We start from the raw sequence: 15,833 nt of genomic DNA, 5'->3' as shown, positions 1-15,833 counted from the left end.
AACAGGTTTGTCCATGAGCCCTGTTCTAGGAAGCTTAGTCTTGCTTGGAAAGGGTCATGCACAGCTGAGTGAATATGAAAATATTCACCAGGAAAATATTTTGATTACCTGTGATGTCTAACTAGACACCTGGGACAGGCAGTTTGACTCTTGGGCAAGGCCAGAAGGGACAGGACATCCGCAGCACGCTGACAACCAACTACGGACACTTGCTTTTAACCCTTCTGTTGCTATATCTAATAACCCCCAGATGGCAAACCATGAAGCAGACCCTGTCTGCTGCAAAGCAGTTTCTTGATTACCTAAGCTGGCTAAGGAAAAGGGACTAGGAACTGGATTGCTGTGGGGTTACTTTGAACACAAGGCTGGGCCTTGGAGTCAATGGAAAGATCACGTTTTCACAGCCAATATGTCCCAGTATTTTGGAGAGTTCCCATCAAAGCAACCAATGACTCGGGCCAGCCAGGGTGGGATGCAAATAGCAAGAGGCAGCCAGGCGAGGAAGAGGAGTACAAGGGTGAAAGGCACGAGGAAGAACAACTGAGGACATACGGCGCAGGGCCTTCTGGACTCTGCGGAGCTTCATGGCCGTCCGATAAGCTGAAAACTTAATGTTGTTCAGATCAGCTGCAAAGAGCAGAAAGAGACTCACTTAGATCAGAGAAGTGTAACGAAGGCCAAATGTCAACCGTGAGATACAGGAGTGAGGGTTGTTAGTAAAATTGTGCTCTCGTGTGGCCACCAGGAGCACAGCTTCGTGTTATCCAGTAAAGTGGAGCACATTTGTCTTGCCGTCAGAGCAGCTATATTCTACAGAAGTGATATGCGAACACTTCTTTACTAAGGCTCACAGTAATAAATGGATTTTATATCATGATCCAACATATACACATTTCAGAAAGCAATTCTTTCCTAGATTTAATAAAATAAAAACATAAAATTAATATCAAATCTGACCCTTGCCCGCTGATAGTTCCTCATCTATTTCAGTTTTTGAAGATTAATGTAACATGCTAAAATAATGTTATTACCTACATACTAAAAGCATGCAAAGCATGCTCTGGAAAAAGCTCTGCACACATGTGCCAGAAGCCATGTACAGGAAATCTTCTGAAGCATTGTACATATTCACTCTAAACTAGGGACCCATGTGCCCGCCAGCAATATAGTGGGTAGAAAGGCTATGTCCAAAGGCATCCCCTATAGCAGTGAAAGCATTCTAACTGTAGCCACATGGATAAACTTGTGACATACGCTCTATTTCTCCTCGTAAGCAAAGACAAGGCAGGAACGAGTCTCATGATTGCAGACCAGAGTGTTGTAGGAGCTGCCGTGGGCTGCTTTCCCACCCAGCTCCGCACGGCTAGCTTTACCCGAAATAATTACACAGAAATTGTATTCTTTTAAACACTGCTCGGCCCATTAGCTCTAGCCTCTTACTGGCTAATTCTCACATCTTGATTAACCCATTTTTTAATAATCTGTGTACTACCACAACGTGTGGCTTACCAGGAAAGATCTTAACCTGCGTCTGTGTCAGGTGGGAGAATCATGGTGACTGCTTGACTCTGCTTCTTTCTCCCAGCATTCTGTTCTGCCTACTCCACCCACCTAAGGGCTGGCCTATCAAAGGCCAAGCAGTTTCTTTATTAATTAACCAATGAAAGCAACAGATAGATGACACTCCCACATCACCAGAGACTGCTTTTCTAATCAGATTGGAATTCATGTCTTCAAGACTAGCTCCCTAATGATGCTAAACTGGTCCAGGCGAACATGGAGACTGTGCTGTAGAGGAAGATGCAGAGGAGCTGTTCTACCCTTTTAAAAATGACCTTACTGAAGTACAGTGGGCATGCAAGAAGCAACATGGAAAGTGGCAACTAGAAAGCAGGCATGTATTTAATATATATAGCTTGATAAGTTTGGTGGTAAGTATACAGCGTAAGCTATCACAACAATCTGTGCCATAAACCTATCCATTCTTACCAAAGTTTCCTTCCACCTTCTTATTTATCAACCTTACTACGAGTAGTGGTGTGTTGCTGGTAAGAACATCTTAACGTAACATTATTCTCTTCCACTTTGATACATGAAAATAGTACTATTAACTATATTCACTATGTCATATAGCACATCCCTAGGACCTATTCTTGTGGCATAATTGAAACTGTGGCTTATGACCAATTACCTCTTTGTTTCCTCCTCTCCTAGCCTCTGACAGCCACCATTCTCCTCTCTGAGTCCATGAATCTGACTATCTTAAATTCCTTATATAAGTGGGATCATTCAGGGTTTGATCTTCTTTTCAAGCCCTTATTTCAGTTAGCATAACATTCTTTGGCCTTATCCATATCATCCAATGGTGTTGTTTTAAGACTAAAGAGTATTGTTCCATTTTGTGCATCAGTACATGTTCTTCATGCACTTATACATTGATGGTGTATAGGACAAAGATAACTGTACACATTCCCACCCCATATAGGAAGCTTGCATTCTCACCTAGAGTTTGGTATAACTCAGTCATCTTGGGATGGTCCCAGCACGTGGTCTGAGCCTGGTGGCTGCAAACAAAAGCATCAATAGCACCAACATCACATTCCCAACACTCTTTGCAGGCACACACCCATTAGTCAGTGAAGGGTGGGTTGCAAGAAGCTGCACAGAGCAACGATGAACTCTGAAGACCCTAATACACCAGAGTTCATCATCAACCGGGCAGAACCTTAAGCACTTCTGACAAGTTGGAGGAAACATTAGACTAAGCAGGGGAAATTCAAGGCACAGAGTTAGGAAAGCAAAAGGCAGGTGATGGAGGGGACAGGCAGGTGACTGACCGGCTCCTGGTTCTGATGATCACTCACTTGATGTAGTAGGGGACTTTATTGGGAGAAATTGCTCTTTCCCAGGGAACCTGGACAGAAGCTGGTAAAAGACAAGAGAAAAACAAAGCTGGCCACTAGTATTCTCCAAGCATCCTGACCACTCTTAAATTTCTTAATTAGATGAATTCATTTTATGTGAGAGCTTTGCCTGCATGTATGAATGAGTTTGCACCACTTGTGTGCTTAGTGCCACAGAGGCCAGAAGAGGGCATTAGATCCCTTGGAACTGGACTTAGAGGTGGCTAGGCCTTGCCATGTGAGGGCTAGGAATTGAACCTTTTTCCTCCACAAAAGGCAGTACTCTCCAGTCCATCCTGCCACCCCCCCCCACCAACAGCCCTGACTGTCCTGGAACTCACTCTGTAGACCAGGCTGCTCTCGAACTCACAGAAACCCACCTGTCTCTGCCTCCTGAGTGCTGGGATTAAAGGTGTGCGCCACTGCCTTGGCCATTCTTATGTTCTATCCTTCCTCAAAGGTAGTTAAACATAAAAGGAAGTAACATTCACTTCCAACTGTTAACAGCTCCCAGGGAGAGACACTGTTCACAAGAAACACACTGCTCCTTGATGTTGGGACAAGAGAAGGGGAAGAGGTTGTCACTGATGCCCTTTTGAAGTAGACACAGGGCTGGAATAGAACCTTAATATTCACCTTAAGCAAACTGTCTTTTTTACCTGTCCAGCTGCAGGTTACTGGACTGCCCTTGTGGCTATGAAATACAATTGTGTCACGAGACTTAAAGCCTTTCCCCTCTCAGATCTGGGGTTGGGGGAGAGGAGGCGGTACTGCCCATCTATCTCTCTTTTATAAAGCTCTCTTTCAACCCTCTGTCTATGTCACTGAGATCTTAACGGGAAGGCTCAGCTCACCTGGCTTACCTGCTCCCTCAGTGCAATTTTTCTGAATATAGGAATCCTCTGCAGATACAACTATGTGGAACCAGCTATAAGGCAATAGTTCTAACCCTGTTTATTGAGCTCTTTCTACATGCCAAATACTATGTTCCTGCCTTGTATGGACACCTAACTTTCCTTTTTGTCTGTCTATTTTTGTCACCTCCATTCCTACCTCCGTGGTCTAGGCCAGTGTCACCCTTCACACGGACTATCGTACAGCACATTTTGAGAGCTCTCTCTGTTCCCACTCTGGTCCCCGACAATGTATTCTGAACATCACGCTGAGATGGAAGTCAGATCATGTCACCCCCACACTTCAAACCCTATCAAGAATTCTCTGTTCCATCTGGAATAAAATCTCAAGGTCTTAACTTTTACCTGCAAGGCCTCCTGAGCCATTTCTCTGGTCTTTGTAATGCGTTTTTCTCCAGAGGTCTCCTGGCTTCTCCTTAGCACACCTCCAGATCTCCTGCTTTCAAAGCCTTGCATTTCTGCCTCATGTGCTCCTTCAGCTATCCATGTGGTTATTCTTTCACTGCCCTTAGAACTCTGTAAAGCTGCCACCTTCTCAATGGGAGCTCTTCCTACTAGACACATGCTTTATTCTCTCCTTGCCTTTAGGACGGTAAGACTGTCACCCTCCACTTGGGACCTCTTCAGCGGCTCTTTCCTTTAAGTCTATTCCTCCCTGGGCATGCCTTTCTAGCTTTAGCCATATTTTCCATAGCACTTGCCACAGATTTCTCTTACACTTGTTTATTGATTCACCTATGACCTGTTTCCTCCACTAGAATGCAAGCTGTCCAAATCTAAGGTTCCTGTCTGTGTGTTTTTTCCCACCAGCATGGCCCCTGTGCCCAGAAAAGTACCAGGTTCACAGCAAAACTGTTGCACAAATAACCTTATTTAATATTTAAAACCTTATTTAATATTAAAAAATTAATAAAAATATATTAAAAGAACAAGGAAATCTCCCCCTTTTCAGATGGGAAAGGTGAGGTTAAAAAAGATTACACCTTTTTTTTTTTTCAGATTTGCACAGCTCTTAAGAGTAAGACTCAGCTCTCTCCGACTGGGGAGGCTGCTCTTCCTACCACCACACGACACAGCCTTTTCCTTATTGCTTCTTGGATGCCGAGATATACTGGGCTTCCACCAGACCCCCTAGTGGACAACAGCAGATTCTCTTGTCAAATGGCTGAGGTTCTGCTACATGAAGTCTAGTTTGTCTCACGTACTCGAGAGGAAGTGCTGTGACCCAGGCCCAAAGTCCCGGTGGGCATCCTGGAGCTGCTTAAGCCTCTCAGCAACTGACGCCTGCGGAAAGAACAATGGGTTACTTCCAGCCATTCAGTGTGGAAACTGCAGGTGCCTCCAAGAATCTTTATGAGCTCCCTCACAGGCCGCCCTTTCTCCTGGTCCAGTTCCATCACAGCCACCCAACTCCCATCCTCCTCTCGCATTGCTAAGGATGGGAGAACAGCCTCGCTAGTTCTGAGCTGTGGTAACTCTCTCCAGTCTAACCAGTGTACTGAAATCTAGACAAGCGCCTCTCATTCTTCTTTTTCAACCACTTCCTGCAACTTAGAGGTTGAGCAGTTTATTTCCTGACTCCTAATTCTCTACTATTCTTTTTTTTCTCTACTATTCTTTTTCTGTGTAGGTTTCACTTCCAAACCCATGGTATCCTTTGGGCCTGTGTACACTTCCCCCCAAATCCTGGCCATACCAAGATGCCTCCCCAAAGCTCATTTCAGGAGGCTCCTCTACCTGGAGCTGCTTCCACCGCATGTTGATCTGTTCCAGAGCCCTCGAGTTCTCCATTGACAGGTGCACATCAGAAATGGCAAGCTGGTGGGCCAAGTCATTCACTAACTTCACTCCATCTTTCACAGGAGAGAATTCTTCTTTGAAAAGCTAGAAAGCCAGAACCCAAGTACCACAGCAGACAGAGAGTAGGAGAGAGGACACATTACTCATTGACCAGCCTTTCCCATGGAGAGCTCGAGTCTCAACCCCACCACCCAGCTACTTGGCTGTTTGTGCAAGAGACTAAGATATGAATGCTCACTAGCCTTACCCTTTGATTCTATTCATTTCAGAAAAGCAGGGAAAGAGAAAACAGAAGCACAGAGGTGGCGACAAGCAAACTAGCCCCCAATCTAGCCCAGAACTAAAAGAGGGTCAGCTGCGGTCCAGACCAACAAGTCTCAGCAGAAGGTGAATCGGCACTGTGAAAGGACTTCGGGTCGTGCAGCAAGGATTGTAGTCCGGGAAGCAGACCTACATTACATACCTTGATGGCTTGGATATGGTCTGGGAGGGAATCAATGAAGAGATCCCCAATGGGCTCCCAAGTGGCTCGGACTCCCTCTGCTTGGGTCAGAGTACTGCTCAGTTCCTCCATTGTGCCTTGAATCTCCAACAGATGTTCCAGAGTATGCTCAATGTGGCGATGCTGGTCCACACAGCGGGCTGTCAGCTTCTCCCACAACTCACTAGCCACTGTTGCCTGCTTCCACACAAAGCGGCTAAGATTCTGAATTCGCTGTCTGGGGGAGTTATCTGTGAGTACAATCAGGAAGCCAAGTCAAGCTATCTTGACAGAGGCAACCCAGAGAAAGACTAAAGCAAAGTCACCTTTTATACATGTGCACGCTTGCCTGTAATGTGGGGTTAGGGACACCAGTGTGTGCCTGTTTGTATATGAATATTCATATTTACATATATATATTTCCATGGCTGAGCTCCTTTTGTATATTCAGAAATTTAAATTCTTACTACATTTACTTATGTACTTATGCATATATATTTATTTTGCCTGTTTGTGTGTGTGTGTGTGTCTTCTACACGCCTGTGTGGAGGTCAGAAGTCAGTGTGCTGAAGTTGCCTTTCTCTTTCTACAAAGTGGATCCCAGAGCTCTAACTCAGGTTGTCAGACTCTGGGGCAAGCACCTTTAACAACAGAGTCATCTCACTGACCCACATTCAGTGATTTTTTTAAAAAAATTAAACCATTCATCTTGAGATTATTATAAATTAGCTTTTGGTCATAAGAAAAACCACGGCACTGGGTGGTGGTGGTGCATGCCTTTAATCCCAGCACTCGGGAGGCAGAGGCAGGAGGATCTCTGTGAGGTCGAGGCCAGCCTGGTCTACAAGAGCTAGTTCCAGGACAGAAACCAAAAAAAGCTATGGAGAAACCCTGTCTCGAAAAATCCAAAAAAAAAAAAAAAAAAGAAAAGAAAAAAAAGAAAAAGAAAAACCATGACTGTTTCCTGCACCACCCTTGACGACATGGTAATGTCCGTAAAGTGACAGCATTATGTCACAGCCAGGGTTTGGGCACTGATATAATCTGTCAATTTTGTTCAGAGTTCCCTGGTTTTACTTTTACAGGTATTCATTTTTGTGCAAGTGCACGTGCATGCGCGCGCGCGCGCGCACACACACACACACACACACACACACAGAGTTCTATGCAGTTTTATCATGAATCTACTGCCACATGAAGCCATTTTAGTCTCCTCCCACTTTTGCATTAAGGTTTTCTCGCTTTTAAATGGTAAAGTAAATAATGAAGAACACATTTTAAGAGGTGTGATGAGGTAAATCATCCAGTCCTATTCACACACCCTAGGGGATGATTGAGGCACTGGTGTCTGCTGCTCACCAAAATCCAAAGAAAGGCAGCCCCAGCCCAGGAATCTGGTATAACGTGCCAAGCTTTTCTACTCGGACTCCTCAGTTTTAGGTTTCCTCCTGGGCCCTCAGACTTCCTGCTGGAAGAAGACTCAGAATCTATCGTCGCAAGTTATGTGAACTTGCCTTATTCTCTCTGGAGCTTGCCCTATTTGAGGCCCATTGAGCAGCAAGTTATGTTCTAACCGAGAGACCAGAAATCAACTGAGCCTGTGAACAGAATCTACAAAGGACTCCACTAATGAAGGCTTCTTTCTGGTCTATTCACTTCGTGTGGCTGGGCTAAGGATTCTTCCTGGAGGTGTTTGCTAGACTGCCACTCAAACTTAATTTCCATGGATGTCACACTGGCAGTTTGTTGGAATCAGGATGGAAAATGGCCCTCCCTATGAAGTCAGACCCAGAAGTCACCAAGTCAGTATTGACAAGCCACAATCAATTTTTATCTCAAAGGTCATCATTACCTAACTTCTTCAGCTTTAAGACTGCTTTGTAGTTGCTGGCTGATACCAGCATTGCCAATGTCCCTCTATGTCAGAATAAATCAGATCTTTTCCCTAATGTTTTCAATTTGTGCTACATTCATTAGCATCTTCTGCAAATGTGAGGACGAAGGTGCAAATCCACATGGGTATAAGTACATACCTGGGTTGTCACTCAGGGGACAAACAATGTTCCAAAAGGATACAAGGATATAGTCCTCTCATTCCCTTAAGTTGCTTCAATTCACTTGAGGTTTTCCTTCCTTCCTTCCTTCCTTCCTTCCTTCCTTCCTTCCTTCCTTCCTTCCTTCCTTCCTTCCTTCCTTCCTAATATCTCATTGCAAGGCCACAAATGATACTCTGAAGAGCGCATACAGCTTTAGGGCACACGTTGGCAAGACCTGCTTCAGGTTCTTTCCGTTTTCTTACAGCTGTGATTCTTATCCCCTTTTGACTTTGAGCTTACAGGAAAAACTACCTTTCTAAGTATCGGCAAGAAAGGAGCCAGCGAAAGGCACAAAGTGTTTGCTTAGTAGTACTTACCGCTCAAGAAGAAGCGAGGGAAGACAGCAAGGCCACCTACCTTTACTCTCAGAATCTCCCTCCTCTAATTCCTCAAACGGGTGCTGGGACAGGAAAGCCTGAGCCGATTCCAGCACGGAGTAGATATAGGGGCCCTTAGACTTGACCTCTTCCATAAAGGCCTGGAAAGGTTTGCAGCCAACCAGAAAAGAAAGCCTTTCAATCACTTCTATTTTATCTTGTGCCAATAACCTTTCTTCTCAAGATAACTTGGTCCTGTGGCATTACTAAGTATTTTAGGGTTACCCGGGGTGGAGGAGAGAGTATTAATCCTCCCCCTAGGCTAGGAAGTCTACTAGTGTTCAAGGAGTCTGGCTATGCCATAGAGTAGAAGAAACGCAGAGTGGATCTCAGCTTTCTAGAAGACTCATTGTGAGACCAGCCTGGCTTTTGTAATCAGTTTGAGTCCAGTCTGAGCTACATAGTAAGAGGCTAGCCAAGTCTAAGTAGTAAAATCTTGTCTCAAAAACAAACAGAACCAAGGGATATTGATCATTTTCTGATTATAGAGGTGATGTCACAGGGATATTTAAAAGTTCAGAAAACTATAAATTAAAATTTAAAACTATAATTTATAACTTATAGAACATTACAAAATTAAGGAGATGTACAGTTTTATCGTCTTGCTGTACTCCCCCGCCATGCCAGCTCTGTATACACACACAGCTATGCACATTTTAGGGAACAGAGACCTCGAGTTATGTAGTTTGCATTTTAAACATCATATTACGCTTATTTGTCCATGTTCTCCTTATAAATCAAGGCAGGTTTAAATTGGATGACAAGACGTGGCGCACTCTGCGGATGGAGTGCGGGCCCTAGACTAGGACGCAGACCATCACCTACTGCTTTAGGTGTCTGAGGAGAACTGAGGGCCTATCTGTCAGGGTACTGGGAAGGGTACTTCCTGCCGAGAGGCTCCACAGCACACCTCCAGGAGTCCGACTTACCGCGTGTGTCTCCTTCTCCTGTTGTACCAGGGTCACATCCCCTTGTAGGGGCAGCTGAGTCGACAGCTCCTCATCCTTTTGACTGAGCCAGTCAATAATCTCCTGGAGCGGGAGCTGAAGCTTCCCACTGTGGTCTGAGAAGGCCTCTAGGCGAGCGCTGCGTGGAGCAGTAAGACCAGCGATTCAATCACCTTTTAAGTAACAAAATCTATTCTTCCTTTAATACACTACATGGATTCAAAGGAACTTCTCTAGTTGCAATGGAAGGAGGCCCAGGAGCCCCTTCTCCTTGTATCTACTTATGAACATTCCTGAGGTCCCACCACAAGTGTGAGTATTTGAAACAGTGGTTGGGAGCAGTCCTATATTAATTAAAAACGTTTAAACCATCACTTTGTGGGTCTTGGTCACTTCAACTGCAAGTCCAGCACCATGCCAGGAAAGGTAAGAAACTCAGCAAGGACATTAGGGGTGATAGCAATCTGGCTGCCCCCTTGTCCTGACAAATCTGAATCCGCTCAGCCACATAGGATGCTCTGCCCAGGACAGAATACAGCTGGTGGGAAGGGCAGGATGGATGGTTGAATACGGGCACAAACATGAGCAAGGATGCAAGCGAATCTCACCAGCCCAAAGAGGCTCAAAAGATGACAAAAAACACTGGCTACAGGTTGGAAATACAGAAGAAAAAAAGGCATTATATAATCACATATCTGTTTGCCCCCAACTCCCAAAGGTCTAATGATAGGAAGTTAGAGGCTGGTCAAGGCCTGCAACAGTTGCTAATCCCATTCTAAGCTCTTAGTTGGCACTAACAACTATCTTTGTTCACTGCTTCCCTGTACCTGAAAATAAACTTTTTCTAAATTATGGTGTCAACTAGTTCTTTCAACAATCTTATTGGGTGGGCATTGTTATTTCCAAAAATGACTGTTCATAACTCAGACTTAAGTGACTGATGCAGTTCCGTGATCGGAAACAGGTCTACCTAGCGCACAGCTCTGTGATCGGAAACAGGTCTACCTGGCACTCCAGCCTTCTTCCTTCCAGCTTTTCAACACTGCCTCAGCTCATCACAGACCCCTGGAAGCCACACTTTTGGGCTTTGGTGGTAGGAAATGGAGGTTTGGAAAGAATGAGACATACATAGAAGGGCAGAAAGAGAACATCATATAGAAATTGCCTTTAGGTTCTTACTGTCTTGCACCTGCCGGAGCTACTAAGCCATGGATGGAGAAGAGGACACAAAAAGACACAAGTGGGCTGGAGAGGCAGCTCAGTCGGTAGACTGCTTGCTTAGCGGACACCAGTTGGATTTCCGTGACCACATGAATTGAACACGGTAGTTTATGCCTGTAATCTGAATACTCAGATGGTGAAAACAGGAGGAACACAGGCTCTAGGTCCTCAGCTACATAGTGACTTTAAGGACAGTCTGGGATACGTGAGACCCTGTATCTAAATAAAAAATAAAACAAAATACAAGAAAGGGGTGGGAGTACACAGATGAAACCCTCCATGGCTGGACAGTCGTGAGGAAGGAGAGGCAGGGACAATTGCTTCATTTTTTTTTACATATCAACCCTTTTAAGTTTAGAAAGCATTTTTCCATGTTATTTGGATGTTCATGACAACCTTGCGAGGTATGGAGGACAGGTATTATTTATCCCGCCACTTATTTCATTTTCTTAAGAAACAAAAGAACAAAGCCAGGTGTAGTAGTGCTGGCCTATAAGCCAAGCACTGGAAAGATAAAGGAAAGGTGATTCCGAGGTTCAAGGCCAGCCTGCACTCTACAGAGATTACCGAAAGTGCCAAGCCTGCCTCAGCTGCAATCTCCAGACAAAACCAAACCGAGTGGAAGCTAAAATTCAGAGAACTTGAGCAACTTAACCCAAGATGACACATAAAACAGGTCAAGATAGAAATGTCCTTACTTCTAACCTAGGATTCTTTCTCTGGTTCCAGAGAAAGATGGAAAGAAATAGCTAGCGAGGTTGACTGGGGGGGGGGGGGGAGGGCACGCGAACTGCAGTGACCAAAGGAGCCCAATACTGTCCCAGTCGATCCCTAAAGTAACTGTTAATCCTTACCGGAGGTTGTGGGACTTCTTTTTTATTTCATTCCAACACAGATTCATGGCTGATGATTCCAGGTGGCCAATGGCTCCAACAGACCCGTTCAAGAGCTTTGGACTTAGGCAGGGATCCCCAGCACCATCCCAAGGAGGTACAGGGATGGTGACCGCAGCTCTAACCTGGACAGAAACACAAGAAGTCTGTGGTCCCTGGTCTTTTCCATGCCCTGTTCTGTGCTAAGCGTGGGACACGAGGGACCAAGATGAGAGAAAGTCTGGTCCCAGGGTCCAGAAATCCTGTCCCACTTAGTGTGGGTGTTTATTCAAGGGGTGAACTGCAGAAGGACTCTAGGGTCCCACTCACTGGGAGATCTCTTAACACAGGCACAGAAGTGCCGAGTACTGCTTCCTTCACTACCCCTTCCACCCCTGGTGCAGCTAGAAATTTTGCCGGGATGACTGTGCAAATGGGCTCCTCATCCACTATGAAGCTGGTGAGATTTCTCCAAACATCAGTTTTAACCCACACTACAAACCACAGTCAAGAAGCCCGGAAATCTTCCAAAAGGGCACTGGTCAGGAAGGTGAATATGGACTGAGAAAGATAGAAAGGAACATTCTGGATTTTGCACTAGAAAGGACTCTGACCAGGCTCGGCAGTCGAGAGGCCCAGTCTGGAGATTGGGTTCTCAGTCTCCGTTTCTACTGCTGCTGTCCTGGGCACTGGCAAGACCCAGTGAGAGTACTACTGACAGGTCGAGGGGATCTGGATCAAATCACCCATTATGAGCATAGAGCCCCAAACACCCAGCCAGGGGGCAGCAGAGGGTGGAGGGAGGGGGATTGTTGGAGGAGGGGGATCTTTACCTGATCCATCCTACCCAGAGAGACTAGCATGCTTGTCTGGGGGTCTACCTGTGTTTGCCTACCTAGCTGGCCCTCCTAGAGGCTGGGACTCCCCGATTCTCCCCTGATTCTCCCCCGATTCTCCCCCGATTCTCCTCTCTGCCTTAAAATCATACTTCTTACAAGACTCTTCAGGAGATTTAGGATACTAATCACCCCAGTAAAGTCCCAGTTCACACCACAGCATGAAAGGAAAGCGAAGGAGCTGCCAAGTTCCGGGGGACAAGCTGGGAACTCAGTCACCCTGCAGCCTGAGTGCTGACCCTACCTGTGCTGCCGGAAGTGTCCATGGCAGGACCGCGGAGCTCCATGACTTTCCCTCAGCGGGAGTCTGGACCCTGTGACTAGTGACTGCAGACAGGCAGAATCCCAAGGAGCTCTGAGCAAGCCCACTCAGGGAGACAGGCAGAGCTGAGCCAGGTCAGGAGGCGGGCTGGGGGGCTGCTACCCTGTTTGTTTACTGACCCCCCAGGAATCTGGAGGGGGCGGCCATGTCAGAGCCTACCCAGTGAATCAGAGCTTTGTTGTGGGGAATTCCGGCTCGCTCCCAGGCTGGCATGAGATGGGCAGAGTGGGACTGGGCATTCCATGGTGCTGAGGAGAGGCGTGGAGAGGGCAGCCCCTGTTGACTAACTTTCCCTTTCTGTGGAAGACACAAAGCACTCACTGCCTCCGAGCCCAGCTCTGCCCTGAAGTGGACGAAAAGATAAGACAACTTTAGCAATAAGCCTTATTGAAGGCAATTTCTCCAAGCACTGATGGAGAGTGAGCTTGGGAAATAAGCCTTGCTCTGTCACAGAATGTCTGTATTGGGAAGCTGGGGTGGCGGAATCCCTCTGCATTTGATTATCTTCCATGAGTGCAGAGGCCAGAAGACTCGCTGGAGGCCAGGGTGAAAACAAGGGAGTGCTTTGCCCTGCTTCGGAGGGGCAGAGGGAGAGCCATGACCAGTAGACCTCTGTACCCTGAGGACACTCTGATGGGCTCTGGGCATCCCTTTGAGCTCTCTAATGGAGGAAGAGGACAATGAAATGTAGCAGCTCTGTGAATAGAGCCGGGGATGGAGACGCCCCTGTGCCAACCTGTGCTATACTGGGTGGGATTGAGGGAAACCCTTTCCATTAAGGCACTGACTGAGGGAGGGGCAGAGGCTCTACTGGAAATGACCCCTAGTTTCCCTCTTTAGCAGACTTGCCTGGAAAAGGCTGACATTCCGGAGCTCAGCCCCCACCCCTGAGCACTTTCGGAAAACACAATGTTTATACCAAAAAGCATTCTGTTCCCATCCCTGTTTATCTCCCACAGTCTTCTAGGCTTTCCACGGTTTCGCATTGTTTCCGTGCTGAGGGCCACCTACAGGAATAGCTGCAACAGCTGCCTGACCCTTTCTAGGGGCCCGAGTGGAGCCAAGCGAGATGACTGGGGGATGGCAGGGGAGGACAAGCCAAGAGCAGGGAGTGGCTTCTAGTTACAGGCATTGCTTGTGTTAGGATAACTGGGTTAAAGCCAGTGTCAGAAAGTCCTTTGGACTGGGAATGCCCCAGAGTTGGGAACAGCCCCTTGTGACCCAGCAGTGACCAAGCTGTCCTGGCTGTGTTTGGGAGAAGAACACACAATGAGCTGGGTGCCATGAGTGTTAGCCTTTCATGCCCTTCAGCGCTTTCTTCTTAATCCCCGTCCAGCTCCTGCATTGTTCTCTAGCGCCCTGTTCTCCCCTCATTTCCCCCCTACCAAGGGCCAAGGACACTTCCTAGGCAAATCACGGAGAGGAATTGCTTTCTTCCCTTTCCCTATCACTTGCTTTCCCCTTGTGGTTTTTGTGGCTAAGATACCTGCTGCTCACGCCACATCCACAGGATCTCTACCCACACCTCTAATCCTTGAGACAACAGCAGCGCAGGAAACCTACAGCGAAGCAGGACAGACTTGCTGTGCCATTCACAACCACACACTCAAGCCCCCATGTGCTCTGCCGGTGTAAGGAAGCTTGTTGGGAGGTAATGGGCAAAAGACGTCTTTCGGAAAGACTCGGGCTTCTCAACACTGCAACACTATGAGAGCCACACTCCAAGGAAGAGGTAGATTTCTGGGTGATTCTAAATTGACTCTGGCTTTGAGAATATATTAGAGGAAGAAATTTTTCTCTGGCTAAATTCAAAAACAAAAGTGACTAATAAAGACCATCTCCTCATTCCTGTCTGGATCTTGACTTTTCCTTAGTTTTCTCCCAAATGATTTCCCTAACAGCTGGATTCTCTCCCTATTGCTGTTCTCCCTCTTTCCTGTCACCCTACAAATGAACCTGCTACCTGTGCCCCTAGAAAGGACTCAGCCGGGCAGTTTGTCTGTACTCTGTAGAATACATTGTGCTTCCTCATGGCTGACAGTCTCCGGAACCCAAAGCATGGCGCGAAAACCCAGAGGAGTGCCTATGTCTCCCTCGTTTCCAGACAGTTTCTCCGAGAGCTCCTTCATCGTCAGGAAAGGTGGGTTCTCTCTCTAAATTACTACCTCTCACCCACCTACCAATATACAAACAGGCAGACAGACAGATACACATACACACAGACATACATACACCGCCACTACCGCTAATATCACCAGACTCCTAGCTGAGAAGAGAAAATTCTTAACAGGGCTGAACCAGGAGCTGCAAAGAAGATTGGAGACTTGAGATGACGAGCCAAATGAGAGAGAGAGAAACCAGAAGACTATAAAGAACACTACTTAGACCCCAAGGCCAGGGAAGGATCTCTTTCTGCCCTAAGCCATGCCCTGAAGTATCATTCTCTTTTAGGATCTCCTCCAGACCTCTAACCCGCAGAAGGTTAACATGGGATCGGTCCCCATTAGTCATAATGGGACTTTGGATTGCCTAACCTGATAACTTCCTTCGCTGTATGCCTCCACCCCCCCCCCTTAACTAGCTCATGGCTGATAAGGGGCGGGCTGCAGGAAGCTCTGTGCTATCTAAGGCTTTTCATTTACATGTCTTTCCTTGCACTGTAGAAAATACAGGGATCACATAGATTCACACAGATCCCACCTTTAGTCTTCTGACACAGGCGTTTCTTTTACTAATGGACACTTACCTGAGGCTGGGGACAGGTATTTCTGAGGCTGCTGCCGTGATGAAACCTGTCCGCAGCACGCCACTCATGACATCGTGGGAGGGTATAAGGGCATCCCTGCATGACCAAAGGTTGCATCAGAACCAAGGCTCATGGAGGGTGAGGGTTGCCAGTAGACCAAGTCTTGAGCATCAAGCACCTGGAAGAGTAATATGGAGATATTTAGAGACAAGACTAGAAAAAGCCAATGAAGTCAGCATATCCTAACAGCTGTATGGA

At 46.6% G+C, this 15,833-nt stretch overlaps 1 protein-coding gene across 2 annotated transcripts in view; it reads right to left on the bottom strand.

Annotated features, from left to right (window-relative positions):
* Drp2 (dystrophin related protein 2) overlaps positions 1-15,833 on the bottom strand; it is an 82,942-nt gene that overhangs the window by 48,016 nt on the left and 19,093 nt on the right. Inside the window, exons 2-11 of one of the 2 annotated variants that reach the window (XM_075957369.1) lie at positions 15,576-15,753; positions 11,594-11,757; positions 9,501-9,657; positions 8,552-8,672; positions 6,081-6,349; positions 5,555-5,701; positions 5,023-5,101; positions 2,865-2,925; positions 2,503-2,564; positions 553-627 (exon numbers count right to left, since the gene is read on the bottom strand). In XM_075957369.1, the coding sequence (XP_075813484.1) occupies positions 553-627; positions 2,503-2,564; positions 2,865-2,925; positions 5,023-5,101; positions 5,555-5,701; positions 6,081-6,349; positions 8,552-8,672; positions 9,501-9,657; positions 11,594-11,757; positions 15,576-15,692 (1,252 nt within the window). In that variant the 5' untranslated portion in view covers positions 15,693-15,753. Of the gene's footprint in view, positions 1-552; positions 628-2,502; positions 2,565-2,864; positions 2,926-5,022; positions 5,102-5,554; positions 5,702-6,080; positions 6,350-8,551; positions 8,673-9,500; positions 9,658-11,593; positions 11,758-12,751; positions 12,833-15,575; positions 15,754-15,833 lie in introns of those variants that run through there. The other variant, XM_075957370.1, reaches the window with a different exon arrangement.

This window comes from Microtus pennsylvanicus, chromosome X (genome assembly GCF_037038515.1).
Source record: "Microtus pennsylvanicus isolate mMicPen1 chromosome X, mMicPen1.hap1, whole genome shotgun sequence".
Classification (NCBI taxonomy): Eukaryota; Metazoa; Chordata; class Mammalia; order Rodentia; family Cricetidae; genus Microtus; species Microtus pennsylvanicus.
This window is presented reverse-complemented; position numbering and strand designations above follow the sequence as displayed.